The sequence below is a fragment of the Camelus ferus genome, chromosome 10 (assembly GCF_009834535.1).
Source record: "Camelus ferus isolate YT-003-E chromosome 10, BCGSAC_Cfer_1.0, whole genome shotgun sequence".
Taxonomy (NCBI): Eukaryota; Metazoa; Chordata; class Mammalia; order Artiodactyla; family Camelidae; genus Camelus; species Camelus ferus.
This window is the reverse complement of record NC_045705.1, coordinates 13,176,764-13,199,595: the sequence shown is the minus strand read 5'-3', so window position 1 is coordinate 13,199,595 and position 22,832 is coordinate 13,176,764. Positions and strand designations below refer to the sequence as shown.

Here is a 22,832-nt window from a genome sequence, read left to right as displayed (position 1 = left end):
TCATCAGGGCATCTTTTCATTGTATTTGCTGTTCAAAACCCTAGGACACAAAGGATGCTCTTCATCTTGTGTGCTACTGAAATGAAATCTTGAGGTAGGGAAAAAAGCAAAAAAACCCTTGCCCTAAATTCCCTTTCAAAGGTGAAGTGTGAAAAGACATCAAGCAGAGGACACAGTGTTACTGTTCCAAGAAAGTCAATTCTGTGGAGTCCAAGGCCTTCAGCGGCGGTGGCTCAATCACTTCCTCACCCTCGGTGAATAATAAGAAAAATCCAAGGAGAACGGGTTCCACCTGGGGACCTGGAATTTCTCATCGTCCTTCCTCTTGATTATACGCACATCTCTGGGCACGGCTGTTTCCTGTCTCTGAATAATCCTAAAGTCAATGCTATGATATTGGCTCCCTTCTTCCGTCTCCACGGGGCCTACTGCACATCACCTCGTGTCCTATTCTAAACAGCAGAAATTTCACATTTATCTTTTCATTGAGCAGCAAACTAGAAAGCCTAACTATATGATTTAGTTTGGTATTGACAGATTTAAAAATTATTTAAAAAATTGTATAGCCTTGAACATTTGGTCTTATTAAAATTTCTTGGCTATATAAATACATTTTAATTGCAAGGTCTAAGCTAAGTGGTACTAAAGAACATAATCAAAAATCAAAGAAATTTTAACAAAATACTCAATTGTTATTGCATATAAATTATCCTGGGCTTTCTTTTATATAAAGTCAGGTTTTTTTCAAACAGGGTGAAGAACTCAACCATCTCAAAATTCTTCCTGGCATAATTTTATGTGCTCTGGAGTATGTGTTTATATACCAGGGCCATTGTTCTATAAGCTGCTTTAGGCTTTACTGTTTCAAGATAAAATGTATTATTTATTACATGAATGGGGTTTTAAAAAGCCATTCAAGCTTCCTGGAGTCCAGCTGAAAGGTTTATTAGTTCAATCAACAGCAGAACTTAAGGGGCTAAGAAAACTGAGACAAGATCATATTTACATTCACAGCTCCTGGTAATTCCTTGGCCTGTAGCCGTCACTGGAAAATGCTTTTTTAGTGGAAACCTGTGCAATGAACAAATTACCAAACAAAGAAAGCAGTTCCCCGACGTAGCCATTCTTTAGCGAGGCAGGGGCACGCCAGAATTTTAAATCATGATGTTAACTGTCCACACATGAAGTGTACTTCTTGTGATGAAGATTTGATTTTTAAAAATGTATATACATATATACACATATATATATGTGTGTGTGTGTATGTGTGTGTGTGTGTGTATATATATATGTAAATGTGTGTGCGTGTACACGCAGACATTGACTAGGTCTTGCAAGGATTTTTTTTTCACAAATAATTTTGCCACACACTCTTTTCCTATAATCTTCCTCTCACATAGTTTCCTATCAACCTGAGAGTTAACATCCATTTGTAAAACAACCACCAGAATGAAAAAGAATTATATCCATGCCTGTCCTCCACTGAGTCTGTTTTACTTTGCTGTGTGGAAACAGTAAGAACGCTGAAAGCCCATGTATACAATGAGCACTCAAGGAGCACGGTGTTGCATACAGTGCGCTGCTGTGCAACTATTCTGGCTTATTTTTTCTTTCGGGTATAAAATGTTCTAGTCTAAGTTCACGGTATTCTCTGCTGAGAGAATTCTCAGAAATTTGATGACAGTCTTTTCCATATCACATCAGCTCTTAGTACAAACACCAATCTCCTTAAGCACATAAAGTGAGTAAGATTTTAGAGGCTGCCATCAATTTCCTGGGTTCAGCAGGGGAACACTGTTCTGCGAGGCCTAGAGGCAGAGAGTATTTTCCTTGTTGGGAGGCAATTTGCATCCTTGTTCTCTCTGAAGGATGCTCAGCTTACTTTGATGCTAATATTTAGTATTATGTGATTTTGTGAATTGATTTTTTTAAAGCCTCAGGCAAAAGAACCAAAGCTTCAGTTTTCCCTTCTAAATGTGTCCTATCTTCACTTAGTTCCGCTTTACTAGAACTGAACTTTAATCCCCAAATTTTCCATATTAGGGTTATACTGGACTAGATCTTGTAGGAGGTCTGATCATTTAAAGGTATCAAGTAATGTCAAAACACTGAATGGTCCAATGTATGTTTTCACCCAAGGAAATACAAAACCAGACGCTATGGTCTGGAAGTGGATTTGCCAAAATTCAATCATAAAACAAACCAATCCCCTCTCCCCCAGATATCTGGGTAGGCCCAGGCACTAAGGTATCTGCCTTTTATTCCGTCATTTTCAATTATCCTAATCTCCTGCTTGCTTGTCTGATATTAACTAACTGAAAAAAAAAAAATCAGTTTCAACAAAGAGAGAGCTTATGGCAGATGGTGTTTTCATACTTGTAGAGGCGAAAAGACAAAAGGGCTCTTGATGGCTGGCTGAAGAATAAATAGCTACCCTTCTAGTCCAAGTAAGAGCCTGGTGGTAAAATTTAACTCTCCATTTTCCAAGTACCCCCAGTTTTGCATTGTATATACTTGTTTTTAGCCAGGAAAGAATTATGCTACTTGTGTTCCTGTTATTTTATGCACAAGGTGACCAAGAGTAAGAGGGTGCAGTTTTCTACCTTCAAAGGCTCAAGTTGACAACAAACTACAATTGTTTTGAAGTTAGCAGACTGTGAAATGACATCCCACACAAAAAAAGTTAGTTTGGGTAGTTACATTGACCAACAATAACTGTAATGTTATATCAGCTAAAAATTCGGAAACAAATACATACCCAAACCTTCGGATTCAAACAGACACGTTTCGTCTACCCCTAAATCTCGGCACCAGGATAGGAAATTTGCCGTATTGTCTCTGGCGAAAAAGGATCCTGAAGGCGCGCTGGCTTTGCAGGGAATCTTCTTCAAGGGCAGATTCTGAAAAACAAAGAAACCTCACTCTGGTGGAATATCTAGCAAAGTCATCACAGAGACACATTAAATGTACATTTACGTTGTCAACAAAACGCGTTGGTAGGACCTCATGTCAATAAATAGGTTTGTGAAGAACTATAGAAAAGGACGTGAAATGCAAATGGGATGTAGCCAGTAATTAAGAGACTATGGAAATCTGTGCCTGTAAGCACATCCTTGCCTTTCTAGTACCCAGAGGTAAATATACACAAGTCCCTTCCCTGGCGCAGGTCACCTCTTTTCTTTCTCTTCTATTATTGCTTTGGCCTTCTCTTTCATCTAAGTTTTCTGTCAGTATTTTTCATAAAGTATGTATAAATGTATTTCTCATTTGTGAAAGAAGAATGAAACACAAATACAGTACATGAATGTAGATAAAGTATAACACACACACCTGCATTCTTATATGCCTACACACACAATAAAAATTCCATGAGAATTATAATGTCAAAATTATAATGTCAAGAATTATCGAACATCCATGTCCCTATCACAAATATCAAGAAAAGGAACTATTAAAAATCTTTTATCTTTCAACAATAACATTCTATCATCTTCCTTCCAGCCTATTTCCTTTTAAATCATAGGTCACTGCGCTGTTATGTAATATAAAAGTCATTCTGGTTGGATTTCTGCTATCAGAACCTTGAAACATATTATTTACATTCTGCATCATTTCTCTTCTGGGATAAGAAAATACTTACAATAAGGGAGGGTGTGAACCTGGAGAGACTTTCTATTAATCGTCTTAGACAGTTTCAGCCCTGGAGATCTCCCTTGGTACCAAACCAAATGTTATAAAGAGTTGTGTGAGGTTTTTTCTGTAATAGAATATCACCCGTTTTCATGGCACTTCATGAACTTATAGAGTATGATTCTATGTGATGCAAAAAACTGAGCCAAGTATTTGGATGCTCTGGGCTAGACAGAATGTTGCCTCTAAGAGCAAAAAGATCAAAGGAGAAGCACTCTGTAATTTAAATTTACAGATAGGTTCTTTCCTCTATTCACTGTAAACAACAAATATAAACAAAATGCTGTTGACTGTTGAGGTCAAGGTTTTCAAGGTTGGTTATCAAAGAAATGAAATAGTGGTCTTAGCGTGTTGGTGAAGCCTTGCTAACATCAAACGATTACTAGCATTTTTCCTGTTCAGGGATTTTATAGCTACATAACTAAAATATTCAGTTTCTACATCATTCAAAGGCTGTATCTGTATAATCTCAAAGATCCATCTCTTTGTTGCTGACTGAATTTATTTTAGGGTAGACTTTGCATGAATATACACACATATATAGGTACATATAACAACACCCCCTTAACCAGTTGGTTATGTAATGGTTTCCAATGCTTTCCTATAGGAAATACAAAAACAATAAGAAATAGCACAGTATAATGTTTCCTTTATAAAATATTCATAAACATCAATTAGTCAATTTTTATTTAAATTAAAAAATACATATCCTTAAATCTAACAATTCACTTCTAAAAATCTATCCTACAGATATAATGGTATTAGTGCTTAAAAATACATGTTCAAGTATATTTGTTGCAACACTGGTCGAATAGGAAAGAAATATAAATAAGAATAAGTCAAGAATGGGCTAGTTGAATAATATATAGTATACAAATACAACCAAACTCTATGCAATCATTTAAAAAGAATTAGATAAATGTGTATGCATTGAATCACAAAGATGTTCAGTATATACTCTTAAGCAGAAACCAATTAATTTGAACACAGATACGTATGATACAATTTCTTTTTATGATGTGTGCGTATACACAGATATACTAGTCATATATAATGTTAAAGATGGCTGTATATAATGTTAAATTGCATATAAATGTCATATTATAAATACAAATATTATATTTATTTACATAATATTAATTTGGGAAGAATTCAAGAAGGACATCCATCAAATCGATAGTAATTATCTTTGAGGCAGGTGATTGATGCATAGATTTACATAATGCCATAGTATGTAGTAGGATTTTGAGTGACTTTTACAGTTTATCAGTATTTTCAGATTAAATAATCAAAGTAGGTAAATTATGTCAGCCAAAATATAAAAAAGAAGATTTGGTGGAAAAAAATCTTCAAGAAGTGACTGTAAAATTCCTCTATGATGCACATAAGACAAGAACATATAAAGATTCAAACACTGACCCATTTTAAAATCTACCACCTGTTGGGTGGAGGGATAGAGCTCAGCAGCAGAGCATGTGCTGCGTGTGTGCGAGGTCCTGGTTCAATCCCCAGTGCCTCCATTAAGAGGGGAAAAACATCTACCATGTCTATCCTGGGTGGGGAAAAAAACTTGTGAAATCACTTCAAACTGATGAACGAGTTTGCACACAGGAACTATAACCTAGGAACGATAAAATGTTTGACAGAACTAAGGGCATGCCAAAGGACACGAGGCGCATGGCTTGCAGGGCAAAAAGGACCACAGTACACAGATTGCACTAGAGAAGCTAGAGATTGCTTTGACACTTGATCCACCAAGGACACATTTTGAGAGAGTACCCACAAGCCACAAGCCCTCAAAAATCATTCAGCCTACTCTTTAAGAACTTATAAGCACAAACACTAAGCATATTAATGAAAACAGCATTTTTCCCCCTAGAAGTTTATGGTCCTTACAAAGTAACCTACATATCATATGCCAGAGTCTAAGCATTGATTTAAAACTCAATCACCTTGAAAGACATGAGAGTTACTTTAGGACAAATAAAATGAGAGCTAGCTAGTGACACTTGGTAACTTGGGAACCTTCAAGGAAGAGGAATTCAGTGGCACCAAAGACCTAACCTTGTGGCATGTAAGTGATTTATAGGGTATTTGTTCCTGTCCTGGAGCTGTTAGAGTCAGTACTTCCACGTCAGCTGAAGACTAGAAAACTGTAAACTCTGTGAATGGAAGCTTCCAATCTCATCCAGATAAAATCTTTTGTTGGGTCAAATTTTAAAAAGTCATTCTCATTAGTCCAGATGCCTAAAGAAGCTTCACACACGGGACCTGTGAAGTCCATCACATATAAACAAGAGTAAGTATCTCTGCTCATCAGCCGAGAGCAGTAGTTCATAGCTTGTAGGATCTAGTATTCTTCCTGGCTGCATACCAACCAAAAATCAAAGGGTCAAAATTCTTCCCAGGGGTGCTGTGCCATTCATTTATAAATAAAAGTCTCAGAGCAGAAATCCAATTTCACTTGAATTAAAGAACAAATGATCAATAATACCAGTACCCAATACCTTTTGAATGTAAAAATATTTTTGACATATTTTACACACACACACAAATTTATAAAGTTCTGAAGACGTTAGCAATTACATCTCTCCAAATTCTGTGACTTTTAAAAAATTTATTAATTTCTCTAGGCTCTCATGAAAATCCTAGAAAAAAATGCCCACTTTGTAATCTCTTTTTATAGCACAATTATACATAAAATGCTTCTCATAAATTAAGAAAAGCATAACTGAAAAATTTAAGTAATACTTTCGAAACTTTTTTGAAAGTTACCTAATATAGAATGAGTAGAGAATAGTTGTCAGGCTGTCCTGAGATTGGGTAGAAATTTAGGCTGACTTACTCACTAGCAAGTCATGCCACTGTATTCCAGCCTCCACTGAGTGGGATTCAGTATTTTGTGTTAGCAAGAGGACAAATGACTACCAAAAACCATTGGGACTGTGTGCAATTAGTCAGCAGGATGCATGTGAACTTTCCTAATATTGAGAGTCTGACTGAGAGTCTTTTCTAATATTGAGAGTCTTTTTATCGCTCAACTGTATTAACCCCAGTTATATACTCATGGCCCCTAAAATACGGATAGAATGACTAACATACAAGAAAATGGTCTGAATTCTGAAAGTGTCCTCCCCATTCCCTCAGAACAACAACCAAGTTAGTTTGCAATAAAAAGAAAGAATTTTAGTTTACTTCTAAGAGCTTTTAATTCAGTCCATTACCTCTTTGGTTAATCACCTCCCAGGGCTTTGGACTCCATTTACCTGAGTTCAAACTCAGCTATGCCACCTTCTTGCTATGAGACTTTAGATAAATTACTTAATGTTTCTGTGCCTCAGTCTTCTCTTCCAATCAAAGCACATAGGGAAAAAAAAATCTCATTCGCTGTGTGTGTGTGCAAGCACAAATTAAATAATATAATTCAAATGTAGAAGTAAGTGTTCAATAAAGGTCATTTATATATTATTTTACTGTTTTTCATTTATTTATTTTAATTAATTAATTAATTAGTTTATTTTATTGAAGTTTAGTCAGTCACAATGTGTCAATTTCTGGCGCACAACATAATGGCCCGGTCACGCATATACACACATATATTCATTTTCATGTTCTTTTTCATTGAAGGTTATTATAAGATATTGAATATAGTTTCCCGTGCTATACAGAAGACATTTGTTTTTTTGTTATCTATTTTTATATACAGTGGCTAACGTTTGTGTGCTTTTTATGATAAATAAAGTTTATTTATTATCATTGCCATCAGTGCAAGTAAAAATATACTGAATTGCCTGGGAGTTCCTTTTCTCATATTTCCCTGCAAACATTTCACTTTTTCTGTAATGGGTACAAGAACTCAGAAAAAGATTGGCAAGCCATTTATTTCTATCTTTGCCCTAAACTTGAACCTCACCTTTAAAATAGTTTTCTAAGATAACTTTCAGTAATAATAGAAATGTTCTCTATCTGTGCTACCCATTACAGTAACCACTAGTGGCATGTGGTTACTTAATGTACATTACTGAGCACATGAACTTGGTGAGTGTGACTGGAGACTAAATTTTAAATGGTATTTCTTTTTAACCAACTTAAACAGCCACATGTGGCTTGTGGCTATCCTATTAGGCAGCACGTTCATAACGGGGAAAGTAAAATCATTACTCGGGGTTTCAGAGAGTCTGATATTTGACCACTTGACTACTTTCCCTCTACTACTGTCCCCGTGTCTTTCAATTCCCTCCAAATCCAATAGTTCCCCTGGATATAGTTACAGAGACGTACAACTATGTCTGTCATTTAGAAAGATTTTACTTATGAGCTGCAGGAGTTCACCACATGTATGTCATAGATATGGTGTCGTGGGTGTTACAGCTTCAGAAGGGCAGCAGTGACTGATTCTACTTACAATATTTATAATAATCTGTGCCTAGAGAACCAGGATGTTACGTATCATTATTCTGCCACAGTGCCAAATATAGTGCTTTACACATAAACAGTACCGACTTGTTTTCTTAATCATATGGTGGGTGGGGAAGAAATAAATTAACATTGTGAGTGCCCACCACGCTCTAGGCACGTACAATAGATACTTTCATACACAGTATCCTCTTTAATTCTCAGAAAATGATGCCATGAAATTAGTAGACAACAGTATCAACATTTTCTAAGATGAAAATCTGAGTTCATTCAGTCAAAATCAAATTGTTCAGACTCTCATACCCACACACTTCAAGTTTAATATATTTCAGTATTTGATTTATTTCCCAAGGTTTTGGCCAGGTAACATTAAAATAAAGAATTGTGTATTTTCTTTCATCTACTAAACCTAGAAAAAAAAGTTGGAGAGAATAGCATCTTTAGTTCTCCATATGCAGGGAACTGAGAATTTAATACTAGTAGTTTAAATAATCCATTCTTCAAAGAAGTTTGAGACCAAATACTCCCCTTGATGATATCAAGTAGACATTTCAGATATAAAACAGAAGAGATATATAAAGTAGAAATGGAAATTGCCAAGAACTAATATCTTTCCTTTTCCAAAGGGTATATAGAATATACTTTGAAATATGCAGGCAATAAAGTCACTCTTTCCATGATGGAATCAGTGTTTCCACTGAATCCCTTTGCTCCTTTTAGTTTTACCATATATTTTATTAAAAAAAAAAAACTCTCAAAAATGATTTCATTGAACATTCATAGTACCAAGGTAACTAAATATATTTACCAAGTGGATTTAGAAAGGATGAAAATATATTCTTCATGATTAAAATTACTGGAATTAAAAACAGGGGAAAAATTATTCCTGGTACTACCGACCTCTTCTGCAGACCCTGCTCTAGACCTCATGCCTCGGACAGAGTGAGCAGTGATTTAGCATTCTAGCAGCTGAACTTGCTGGCACTGAACTCAAAATTGACCTTCCCCATCCTTTCCCTCTTCAAGATAGATTCCACTCTGTGGAGAACAGGTCTTGCAGCAAAATTTGGTGTAATATTCATGCTAGAGTAACATAAGAATATTGACATAAATAAGAAACAATTCTAAAAAAGCTTTCTCAAAGTAGACTTCTGGTATACCCTGTAAAATCATAGAGAAATTACTTGACCAATAAAGCTAGAAAATGTTAAGTATTTTTAATTATCTGAAATTATCTCTGGCACAATATAAAATGTAGCTGGAAATTAAGGTCTCATACTCCAGGCTTGAAAGATAGAGATGGACAATAGAAAGTTAAGACTTAAATGAGATGAAAACTTACATCCACACAAAAACCTGCACACATATATTTATAGCAGCTTTATTCATAATTGCCCATACTTGGAAGCAACCAAGATGTCCTTCGATAAGTGAATGAATAAATAAACTTCTGTATATCCAGAAAATGAAATATTATTCAGTGCTAAAAAGAAATGAGATTTCAAGCCATGAAATGACATGGTGGAACCTTAAGTGTATATTACTAAGTGAAATAAGCCAATCTGAAAAGGTTACATATTGTATGATTCCAACTATATGATATTCTGGAAAAGGTAAAACTACAGAGATAGTAAAATAACTAGGAGTTTGGGAGAAGAGGGGTATAAACAGGTATGAGACTCAACACATGGCTTTTTAGGGCAGTGAAACTATTATGAATGATACTATAAGAGCAGATCTATGTCATTATACATTTGCCAAACCCTCTGCAATGTACAACACCAAGAGGGAACACTAATGGAACTGTGAACTTTGGATGATGATGGCATGCCAGTGTAGGTTCGTTGATTATAACAAGTGTACTATTCTCTTATACTCTCTGCTTAATTTTGCTATGAATCTAAAATTATTCAAAAAATTAAATTCTATGAAAAAGTTATAATGTCATTGATAGTTCATTTAAGACATACCAAATGCTTCACAAAAGAAAAAAACAGAGGAAGTTCAAAAACAAATGCATTCTTTCCATTTCTGTATTCATCTTGCCTAATTTTACATATACACCCACATGGGAATCATTATCTAAATGCTATGCTGCCATGAAAAGCTTCTGTTCTCCCAACTAATGGTTTACACACGGCTAGACAGAGATTATCTTCTTAAAAATTCCTGAAGTCTAGTTCTACACTTTAAAATTCAGTTTCTTGGTGGGTCTATCTAAAAAACTTTTAAATAGAAACCTAATCTGATTTGATTCAACCAATCATTATTAAATCACAATTCTACACCTGGTCTAACACTAGATGCTGGAGACAGACAAAGTCAAGGTTCATTTCTGGAGACCCTCAGGATCTTTGAGTACAGACTTAAAAATCATGATATTGTATGGTAAGAATTACAATAGAAGTTTAGGCATTCAAACAGAAGTTTAAACTTAGTTCTTTGGAAAATTTAAGGATGTGCATTTAACTTTGGGGAGGGGTTGATGGGGCATCATTATAAAAAAGCCTCACAGAGGAGCTGCAATTTATAAAATCGAAGGATCTCAAGTGCTCACCAGGCATAAAAAATGATGAGCAGTGCATTCCATAAAGTGAAATCTTTGACAGGGAGGCAAGGTGTTATGGATGAGTACAGAATGCATGTGGAGGAGGAAATGAGAGCAGAAAAGTTTATTAGACCAGGACCACAATGGGTATCTTATGCTTAACAAGAATTACTGATATTGTAACCTCAAGCAGGAGTTATAAACTCAAAGGCCCAGAAGAAGTCAGGCAGATTAAGTAACAGAAAGAAGTGGCTAGCTCTAGGGGACTGACTATAGGGAGTAGTGGAGATAATGGAAAATTAAGAAGCTCATGCCATCCATGTCCAGGAGGGGCAGCCATATTTATTTAGTTCTAACTCACTGTTATCATAAAGAAATGCAGTCCCAGTATTGTTAGATATTCCAATTTTTCAGAAGAACTTGTAAATCTGTACACTTTAAGGTGAAAAATCCTCTGAATTTGAACAATTGTATCTGTAAGCAGTTACACAATCTCAGTGTTCATAATGGGGAGTGATAAAAAATTGGTAACATTTTAAACTAAGAAGTAACCTAATTATATGCACACTTTGGAAAAAAAAACTAGGTCATTTGTTGTCAAAGGTGGATTTAAGGAACAAAAGAACTTTTTTCAGCTAATTCTACGGAAGTGAAAAATAGTGATTTCTTTTTCATCTGCCACTGCCATCTTGGAACACCTCTAAATCATAGTAAGAGTAGTAAGCTTGCAAGAGTTAGGTTTGAATGGAAGGAAGAAAAACTTATTTGTGAATATAAGATTTCTCAGAGAAAGGAGTGTGGGATGCCAGGTGTGACGGTCCCTCAGAGTCTCAACAAAATTATCAGTAAACAATTAATTATAGGAGTTCAAACAAATTGATAATAATTTTTTAAATGTTTTTGAGAGTATATGTCAGTTTTCTGTGTCCTTTCTACAGTAAAGAAATTACCTTAAGGAAATAGGCAGGAAAATTATTTTAAAATGTATCTTTCCCACAAACATTTTGTACATTCTAAGGTACAATAATTTATGATGACTGGAAGCAAATTTTGAGTTCACAGGGCCACTGACTCTAATATTTTAGTTAAAATTAGTTTTTAGTACCCGTCTGTAAAATATCCAACAAACAAAAGCATTTTTCAAAAGTCCAAAGATTGCTTAATGGATGGATTCCAGGAAACTCAATTTATTTTAGTGGCTACTGATTTTGAAGTATTTTGACCAGACTTTTTTTTTTTGGTTACTCCACTGGACTGCCGATTTGGGGGACACTGTAAATGCCCATCAATTGACCGATAATATCTTCCTAAATGCTCAGTAGGTTTTAAACACAGGGATGTTAAACTTTAATAATTCAAAGAGGAAAGGATTACACTTTGACAACAAATCACTAGCAAAAAGATGATAACCAAGGACGGTAATCTATCTAACCTTTTGAAACCTCAAGTCCATCATTTGTAACTTGTTATGAGGATTAAACAAGATGTTTTGAAAAGTGCCTAGCACCAATCCTAGCCCATAGTTTATCTTCAATTAATGTCTATTTTTTCAAATGCACATCTATTTTCAGTCTATTTACGAAGAATGTCCTGATGAGAGTTGAACACTAGTTACATCATCACATCTGTAATTAGTATAAGAAGCCCACAAATACATAGGGGAAAATTAAAAGAGTTGCTTTATATTTGTATGGTAATTTAATTACAATTTGTTTCTATCCATCCTCTAATTTTTTTTTTAATCATGCTGTGCATTCATCCGCATCCTCCACACTCTAATCTCAGTGGAATCTTCAAAAGGCAAATTTAGCTTCCCAGTGCTTTTAGGATAAAGACAAATCTCCTGATAACATGCCTTTCACAGTCTGTCTGAGCCTGGCTCCTACCTACCGACGTAGCACCAGGGCCCTGCAGTCTCCCCTAGCCACCTTGCTTCTGTTCCCACGCCCGCGTACTCCCTACGCTCCCTCCCACCACCCAGCCCCCACATGGAACTGTCCTCTGCCCTCCTCATGCCTCTCTGCCCGATTACCTTCCAACCCTGGATGATGGATCACTTCCCCCAAAGCACCACCCCTCAACACTTCTTTATAAATTGCTTAAAATCTACAATATTCAAATGCTCCTACAGCCATGTTCCCTGTGTGAGATGAATTGATGAGCAAGTCTCTTCCTCCAGATGGCTTAGTTCCATGAGGAATGGAACAGTGTCGGTTTTGTTCACCCCAGCACCTAGTATAATACCTATCCAATAGTATTTATGGAATAGTTGTTGAATAAATACAAGTCTGAGTGCAGCTAAGGCATATATTACAGCCAGCGCGGGGCAGCAGAATGGAGTGGTTATAAGCACAAACTTTGGAGCAAGTCTGCCTGGCTCTGAATCCTGAATCTTGACTCACTAGTCATGTGATTTCAGACAGTAACTCAGCTACACCTGTGGAATGGCATATTAACAGTGTCCACATCATAGGGTTGCTGTGAGCGATGTATGAGGCTATCTGGAAAGTTCCTAGAATAATGCCTGCCATCCAGTATAAATATACATTTGTTAGAAAATGGAAGCAAAGGGAAGTTTAAAAAAAAAATGATATAAAATTCAGCCTGTGGTTTCAATGACCTGCTGGGGATTTTAATGATCACTGAAACACAACAACAGTCTCAAAAATATTTCCTGGTTCCACTTATACATCTTGCCATCTGGGATATCTATTTAAGGATTGTATTTCTCCCCAAACAGAATTTCCTTTTTTTTTAGTTTTGTCCCCTCATCATTGTAGGTTTTCAAATTTCTAAAAGCATAGTATACCTTTGATTCTTCTCTCACCCCTTCCTACTGTGGCACGTAAGTCACCAATTCAGCTCACTGTTATTTTCTGATCAATATGTATTCAAATATCCTGCCCCTTTCAATACAGCATTGACACTCTTACTCTAAATCCTTCAATGTCTTACGTATGAACAAATGCGGAAACCCTACAAAATGTTCCTCCTATCTTCAGCCTCAGATCTTTCTAACACAATTTCCACATCATCACCATGTTCACCTTTCTAAAATGAATGCTTTCAGTCTCCAGCTCGCTGCCTGCAAAACAAGGTTCAAAATGCTTAAGCCTTGCAGCTATAAAGGTCATCAATTTAATCAGCCCATGTGCCAAAAGTTCTCCCCATGTACTATTCATATCAACTAAGTTGATCTCTTCACTATCCCCAGAATACGTTTGTAAGTTTCCAACTTCAATATTTGCTTCATTAAGCACAAATTTACACTGCATTCGCTCTTTCTCTGTCCATTTATTTGCACCAGGTCTGGACAATTCAAATTCCACTGTGTCCATGGAAACTTCTCTGAGCACTCTGATGAACTGACTTGTTTCCTGAATGTCTATAGAATCTCCTATCTATACCAGTAGATGTCAATGTACAACGATGTGTTTCAATTGCTTAAGAGTTAAGTCTACAGATGTTTGTGATCCAAAAAAGTATGACTCTAACCGTTTAAAACTGAGTATCTTTTAAGGTCCATGGCAATTAAAGCATGTTCAAGGTTAACTCTAAGAGTCTTCCCTTATTCACTTGCTTAAATTTTTTTCTTGACCAGTAATGAAAGGATTGGTGTGACAGGGAGCCCACAGCACCCATAATGTGTGGGTACTTACGGGGGTACACTGCACATGTGCATAGAAATCCAAGATCTTTCCTCAATCTGACTCTTTCCCTGCCTTTTCAATTGTAAAATAAAGCACCATCATCCATCTGTTTCTTCATGTATGATACCCTGGACCAATCTCCCTTACCCTTTCTGTCTAACTCAACACCAATTCCTGCCAAGCCCTCCAACTGTGCATCTCAAAACCAACTACTTCTTTCCAACACTACTGCTACCATCCTAGGCTAAATGGTCATCACCACTCTCCTGACCTGGAAAAGTAGCTTCCTAAGTGGGTCCTCAGCTCTATTTTCACCTCTCCTAATCCATTCTCCACACTGTTATCTTTTTAAAAGAGTTTATTATGCTCCTGTTTAAACACTTCAGTGGTATAATCTTGACAACATCCAACAACCCTTAGCTCTGGTCTCATCTCTTGATGCTCTAGTGTTACATCCTCGTATCCAGACACATCTTCTTTTGGTTCCTCAGAGTCATCACGCACCTGCACATGTGAGGGCTTTCATATATGCTATTTTCTATATTTCAAATACTCATTATTTCTCTCTGCCTGGCTCGTCCCCATGCCTGCTTCAGAATAACAGGGAAATTCTTCCACAAGACTAGGTTAGGTCTTCCTCTTACTTGCCCATGTACTTGGACTTCCCATATTTTAACATAACACAGCTGTAATTCACTGCTGGCTGAATTATTAGCTTAAAGTTATTCTCCTTTCCCTGCTACTTCACAAGGTACCTTGCCCTGCATATTGTAGGTCTTCAGTAAGTATTTGTTGAATAACTGACAAAATGCCATCAATATAATATATGTTATGGTGATACAAAGTTTGAGACCCATTGGTATATGTCATTTATTGAGCACTTACCATTGATATCTGTATGTTTATATGTTCATATTTTATTTTCTTAACTAGACTGTAAGCCCTTTGAGAAGAGACAGTAGTGCTTTACTCTTCTTTTTAATTATCAGCATTCTGAACACTGTTACCTCTCCATAAATGTCTATCTGTTGAAAAATCAAGAAGAGCATCCTTAAAAGATACTTTCTGTAGGGTGGTTAGAAAAGTCCTCAATCAAGAGATGACATTTGAACAGAGGAGTTCTGTTCTGAAGGGAGTGAGGAGCAAGTCATACTCATATATAAGGAAAGACCACCCTAAGAAGCTAGAAGAGCAAGTGCAAAGGCCCTGTGGTGAGTGGAACCCACTTGTTGGGTTCAAAGAACAGTAAAGAAGCCAGTATGACTGCAGCAAAGTGGGGTTAGGGCAAAGTTATATGAAATATTATCAGATAAACAGCTGGGGAACGGAGTGCATAGTGCCTGGTAGACTGTTACAAAGATTTTGGCTTTTACTCCAAGTAAGTCAAGGTGCCATTGGAGAATTTTGAGCTAGGGATCGACATGATAGACTTAAGTTTTAAGTTATCTGATGACTTAACTCATTGAAAAAGCTCACTCTGACTGGCCCAGAGTCGGTACTTAGTAAGTGTGTGCTTTATCATCATATCACGTGGTATTCATTTAGTCTGAGAGAAAAGATCAGACATCTACTTTTCCATCTTTAAACAATGTTTAATATAGCAAGTATGAGAACATGGTACAAAATGTGGTGTGGTTCCTCTTTTATAATATATAAAGTCATTTATACATATATATTTATATATGTTTACACACACAGTATATAGGTAAAGATATAAAGATTAATCTCTCCTGCCTTAATCTTCTCCCTGTACTTTGTTTAAAATCTGTTTATTCTGAGTTCTGTATGTTGTTGGCAATATGCTTCTCTAGGTTGTGATCATCTGGAACAAGAGTTCTTGGTCTGGGAGGACCACGAACTTGAGATGTGGAAAAAATAATCTTTATTTTTTCTCTCCCCTAACTAAATTTTAATATTCCTTTATCATGAATGCAATAAAACTACAGTAGCTGTCTCACCAATAGAAGTCACAGATGTTTTAAATTCACACTACAAATTTTGCAGATGTCTGGAAGTAATGGGTTTACTTTCTCTTGTACTTTAAATCTATAGTATTTTTGAGACCAATGGCAGAGTACTAAAAGTAAGCAAAATATTTTTCCTTATTTTTAATTTGTGCTTTAACATTTATTTTCAATATTGCAATAGCTGCATTTCAATGTAATTGATTCCTTATATTCTGTATTTGTAGTCCTGTATGTTTAATGTATTTTAAAACATCATTCTAAAAAGGTATCCACAGTCTTCACCCCATCGCTAATGGGGGGCACTGCACAGAAACAAGCAAGGACTCCTGATCTAAAAGGAAGAGTCTATGACTTATTTGCCTTCACATCCTTCATAGCACCTAGTACAAAACGGACTCTCAAGAGATTTTCACAATTTAGTTGGTTGACTTCCACCTTAAGATTCCTTTCTTCCTTTGCACTTCAAAGGTTTAATTCTTTTTAACAGTAGTTGATTGAGCTAATTTTTGATTTTTTTTTTTTTAAATTATGGCTCCAAGATACATAAATTGCTGCATTATTTCTTATATGGAGCAGTGATGCTCACCAGGCATCTGGATGGCCAGGCCACTCAAGGTGACTGTTCTCTTGCTCTCTTTACATTCCCTGCTCGACCAGGGAGGGCCTGCTTAGCTTTACCCAATTCACAGGACAGACCTTCCTACATACTTGCCCCAGGCTCCAGCTAGTGATTATTCTTAACAATGGGGCTGCCAGGGGCATGCTCCTCTGCTGGTTTCCCTGGTAACAAATGAGCCAATCTGACATCAATTCCCACTATGACTGCTAACCTCCCCCTGTCCCCAGGAGCTAAGACTGCAGTCATGTCCTGCCCATCCTGCCTGCTGTCTGTCCCACATGGTGGGGCGTTGCTCCGGGACCTTACTTTAGGCATATAAGCTCCCTTTATCTGTTAAATCATCGACATCTCTGTCACTGACTCTGGACTTTCTTTGCTCTTGTAGCTGAGCAAATACAGGCCTTGTAGACCTGTGAGGTCCAGCTCAACAGCATCCATTAGACAAGAAGTCTATGCTGGTGTGAAATTAGACACAACCAGCAAAGCAATATAAACACCAAATACATACCAGACAGCTTCATGCATGATATGTCATGCATTTTCAAACTGCTAAGTGAAACAATAGAAGGTATTCATGTAGTCAAGCCTCTAAAAGCTTAAGATACAGTTGAAAACTTCTGTACACTGTAAACTCAGTTACCTCATCTAAAAAACATTATGCCGTTAGCCTCTAATGTACCAGTACCACATACCTTGGACCACACACACATCAATATGGGAAGTACTTATATTTTGAATCACCTAGCAATCCCTAGACATTTTTAAATGAAAAAGAAACTCTTTCCCCCTGATTTTCATTCCCCTAAAAAAGGCTCTTGTTATAAAATCTGTGACTGTTCTCCATTAAGAAATGGCATGCATAATCACTATTGATTTGTTTAAATGATCTGAATTTCTCCAAAGCATTAGGTAACAGCTCATTTTAAAATAATTAATTTTCTATTTTCCATATGGCGAGAGTGACTTTTCCTGACCTAGTATTCTATATCCACAGTGCTTTGAAACAGCAGTGACCACAATTAGTGCTATCAAATATCACGAAGCAGTTCCCCAATTACACTCCTTTTACAATCGTGTCTTGCCCATGTGACTGCATGTGGTTAAATGCAGGATGTGAGCGTGTAAGTGGAAGAGATGATGTCATCGTGGAAAAACTCGATCAGGTTTACCCTTATGCTCAGGGGGCCATGTTCTGCTGGTGCTATATGAAATTACATAGATGAAAAATGTGTGTGGTGTGTGTGTGTGTGTGTGCGCGCACGCCTCCTCCTTCTAATCCAGAATTTGTTGTAATTTTTTTCATGCATTCTGGAATTTCAATTCAACGTGTTTTATTGTTAGTTTTATACTTTTATGCTTCATACGTTTTTAATGCAGCCATTAATTATACTACTAAACAACAGCTTACAGTTTGAACTTTAAAGAGGAAAGAACAGTTTTGAAGGAGAGTCCTTCAGTCCTTCATCTGAAGCAGATCCACATCAATTTGCAGCCTCTGAAACTTGGCAAATTTCTAGGTTAAATGCAGCCACCTTGTCTTTCTCCTTCTCTCCCTCGTTTCTGGAATGTGAGCATTCTCAGCAGAGCATTAGAATAAAGCTGGAAATAATCTCTCTCACATCTCTCAGCACAAAGAGTTCATCAGAGGCAAACTCTAATGTGAAAAAAAAATCATGAGAACTTGGGAGAATAATGACTCCCTCTTGCTCATATTAAAAGGTCAACAGCTACTGATCTGCAACAAATAAGAAAGGAGCCAAGGGTAATAATAATAGATTATATTTTACTCTCTTGTAATTTGAGGGGAATTTTGAAATAATTCTGATTCTTGTCAGTTGCTTCTTTTACATAAAAAGACAGCTGTCTCAAATGTGAGTGCGGGTCCCAAAGGTTAATTCCATGCTTTGCAAATGGTTATTTTCCATTTGGTTATGATTATTTGGACCTATACACTTGTCCAAATAATCTTAACTATGTAAAGCCAAAATGTAGCTCAACATCTAATTCCGTCTACAGATAAAGGAACAAACTTTATACTGTTTTCAGTAATTTTCCCAAAGAATCTCAGCCCATCTTCTTAGACACTGACCTTCTTTGCCCCCCACCAAAAGAGTTATAGAAAAAGAGGGAGGATGGCAATTCTTCTATGATGATTCGCTGAGAACAATGAAATGAAAATAATTTAGATTTTTGACTTTGTAGTCATAAAAAGTTAGATTAACAAATGTAATAATGTATGGGTGGAAAGGATGGCCAAATGAATGTATTGAAATACACTTAAAAATCATTGCAATAGGCCAGATAAAAGCACCTTGGGCATTCCAATGTGTGTACAGCTGTTATTTTATAAAGTCAGTATTATTATTTTTAACTGGTATCCCTTTTGATTTAGGAATTAAATGAAGTAGACTCAAAATATTTTTTTTAAAAAACTATATGTACAAAAATTTTTCAGGGTATATTACTATATGTTTTCAGTTCTATTCTAAATTCAGACACAAAATATTGCCTTTCTCTTATTTAACCTGTGACTACTTCTTTTTCAAATCGTTTTGTAAACTTGATCCCAAAACCTATGTATCCCCACATACATCATACTTCTTCCTCATAGAGAGTAAACTGCTTGAGTAGACTGTGTCTAAGTCACACCCTTACTCATCACCAACACAAATGCACGTAAACATCCACAGTAAGGAACATCATCTCTCGTTCCTAACATATACTCATCAATCATCTCTCAGATTTTAAAATAACGTATACAACTGGCACTCAATTATAAAATATTCGTAGTTCGTAATATTCTATATTGTTAAAGGTTGATGAAATGATAAACTTGCTTTATGTTATGATCATTTTAATTTTCTTTTTGAGTTATCCACTGGTTAATAAAGTAACACATCTAGCAGAAAACCAAATAGCAGCATTTATTGCTCTTTGTTCCTAAGCGCTGGGATTCTCTGATTCTCTCCTGCAGTTTTACAGAAACTTTATTTTTATCTTGCTTGTTAAATAGTGTTTTGGTGCATCACTAATTAGGCACTCTGAGAGGAAACAACAGTTCTTACATTCCCATTTCACTCATCAGCTACTTTATTGCACAAAAGGGGCAGTTATGAGAAAGAGATGCAAAAGAAAGAAAAAGAAGAAAGAAAGAAAAGAAAGAAAGCAAAGAAAGAAGAAAGAACGAAAGAAAGAAACGAAAGAAAGAAGAAAGAAAGAAAGAGAAAAGAAAGAGAAAGAAGAAAGAAAGAAAGAGAAAGGAGAACGAAAGCAGAAAGAAAGGAAAGAAAGAAAGAAAGCAAGAAAGAAAAGAAAGAAGAAAGAAAGAAAGAAAGAAAGAAAGAAAGAAAGAAAGAAAGGAAGGAAGAAGGAAGGAAGGAAGAAAGGAAGAAAGAAAGACAGACAACATGATGATTTCGTCTTTATGGCTCCTTTAGTAATTGAAAGACCCAACCATTAATTACTGTAACAATACCTCAATTCAGGTAAAAAATAAATCTCTTGAGGACCTATTATAGGAAATGCCCTACAATTATTCTTTCTCCTAATTCTCAATGGTGAGCAAATTCATAAAACTATATTATTACTCGTCTCATTCTGACTTTAATGGAACTATGGCAAACACTATAAATAGGCCTTGCACAAAAATCTTCAAAATGAATAAAACATTTGGATTAAAAAAATGCTCTTTTTCTGTCATCATTTTTACCTTTAGATAATGCTCTGAGCTCAAATAATAACGTATCATGGGACTATATAATAATAGCTACAATTAACTACACAATGGCCCTCCTCTAGAATTCGTTCACTAGCTAGCTTAGACTGTCACCATCTATTGCTTCAGCCAATCTCTTGTCAGTATTTCTAATGTCCTCAGGTCCTTGTTCTTCCGCTGAACCATCCTAAAATTCTCCAATCCTCAGTTTTCTCCATTACTTACACGGTCAACTTTGTTCTATATGATTTTGCACATCAAAGACTTCTGAGCTAAGCAAAACCAGCTGAGGGGAGGAATTTTCAAATTGGTAAGGATAAAAGTCTCCAGGATTAAAAATCCCCATAATAACGTCTGGATCTACAAGTAAAAGTCTGCATTGGGCCATTTATCCACTCTTTCATTTATTTATTTATCCAAAACATGTCTACTGAGCACCTGTATGCCTGCTACTAGGATAGACTTCTATATGAGTAAGACATAAACTATTTCCTCACGGATCGTAGAGTCTAGTAAAGGGACCAAGACAAGAAAACAACTAAATACAATAATATGGTACAGGTGCTCTGACAGATGGGAAACCAATTTTACCTACAAAGTATAAAAGATCATAACAGACATCTCTGCTTTTCCAGAATCCCCCTTCCTTTCCTTTGGGAAACCATCCCTCCCTCATTTTATTTTGTCTGGACAAAAGTCCGTCAAAGCGAGCCATGAACCAGTCAGAGAGCTGTCTCTTAATCGAACTAATCAGATTCTTTCTTGCTGCAATTTGAATCTTGAAAGGAATGATAAGATAAATTTAATAGCTAAATATTCATGAGGCCTGTATGTACTAGGTACTACTCAGTGCTTATGCATATTAAATTATTTAGTCTTCATAATAACTTGGTAAGGTAGATAATATTATTACCTACAGGTTACAAATGAGAAAATTAAAGCATAGAGAAGTTAGGTCATTTCCCCAAGCTATGTCATGATTTAAACCCAGGAAGTCCGGTGGCTGAGTCCATGCTATTAACCATTTCTGTTTAGCTGCCCTCTTTAAACGATGTTTAAAATGATCAATTCTGATAGTGGTACTGTCAAATGACTGTCCCTGTATCTGTGCAGTTAACCTTTGGAAATGGCATAATTTCTAGGCCCTCCAAGGCCCTACGTTTTTATTACTTCAGTACCAGAGAGTAAAGTTCAGGCATCAGGCATTAGAAAAATATGGAATATTTGGAATTGGTGTTGAGGCTGCTATTGGCATCTGTGGAATAAAAACTAGTAGCCCGTGCAATTATATAGGGGTTGGAGAAGAAACTGTTTTTGTGGGGTCTTAAGCTTATCTCATTTGGGGGATCTTTTATGAAAAGGAACACAGTTTATGAATATAAAATTCGACATGAAACTCAATATTTACTTAAGATAATAAAAGAAAGCACAACAGATGAATAACTTTTGAAAGATGATAAACACGAGAACCATTACCAAGTACAGGAGAACCACACAATATTTTTATCGATTAACTGCCCTACAGAAACTTATCTTATTTTTTCCTGTAGATTTTGCCTTGATACTCTTTGATTGCCTCTTCATAAACAATGATTTTAGGAAAATTTTCATAGGGAAATAGAAGGACAACTCAGTCTTTCTTTTAGCATGATTATTCGGAACAAATTTTCATAGTGTTAGAAAAATTCATTATTGGTGAATATCATAAAAGAACATTACCTTTTTGTGAAGGGCATCATGCAAATGTTCCTAGCTGGTTCTGGTTGTCTGATGGAGACTGAGTCTCTGTCTGGGGATGCTAATGACAATGAAACTTAAACTCTTTATAATGAACTTAGTGCCAGATAATCAACATGGTCATATTTTTTTGTGTCACCTCTTTTATATTTTTTTAACACCTTTACTGTGTAATGGTTCCTGCACAGTAAACTTAATGTTTTTCAGGTGTACAATTTGATGAATTTTGACAGATGTATACACCAACGAAACCACCACCACAATCAAGATAGCTAACATTCCTATCACTCCCCAAGAGGTGCAATTTTCGAATTCCCAATTTATCCCTTCCCCCCTCCTTTACCTGCTGGTAACCTTAAGTTTGTTCTCTATGTCTGAGTCTGTTTCTGTTTTGTAGATAAGTTCATTTGTGTCCTTTATTTTTTAAGATTCCGTATATAACTGATACTATATGGTATTTTTCTTTCTCTTTCTGACTTACTTCACTTAG

General features: G+C 36.1%; 1 protein-coding gene across 3 annotated transcripts in view; it reads right to left on the bottom strand.

Moving 5' to 3' along the window:
* GAS2 (growth arrest specific 2) overlaps positions 1 to 22,832 on the bottom strand; it is a 119,869-nt gene that overhangs the window by 72,903 nt on the left and 24,134 nt on the right. For all 3 annotated transcript variants that reach the window (XR_004323114.1, XM_032488375.1, XM_032488374.1), the window contains one exon: positions 2,759 to 2,900. Coding sequence is in view for 2 of the 3 variants with exons in the window: in XM_032488375.1 (XP_032344266.1) it covers positions 2,759 to 2,900 (142 nt within the window). In the remaining variant the exon portion in view is untranslated. The remainder of the gene's footprint in view (positions 1 to 2,758; positions 2,901 to 22,832) is intronic.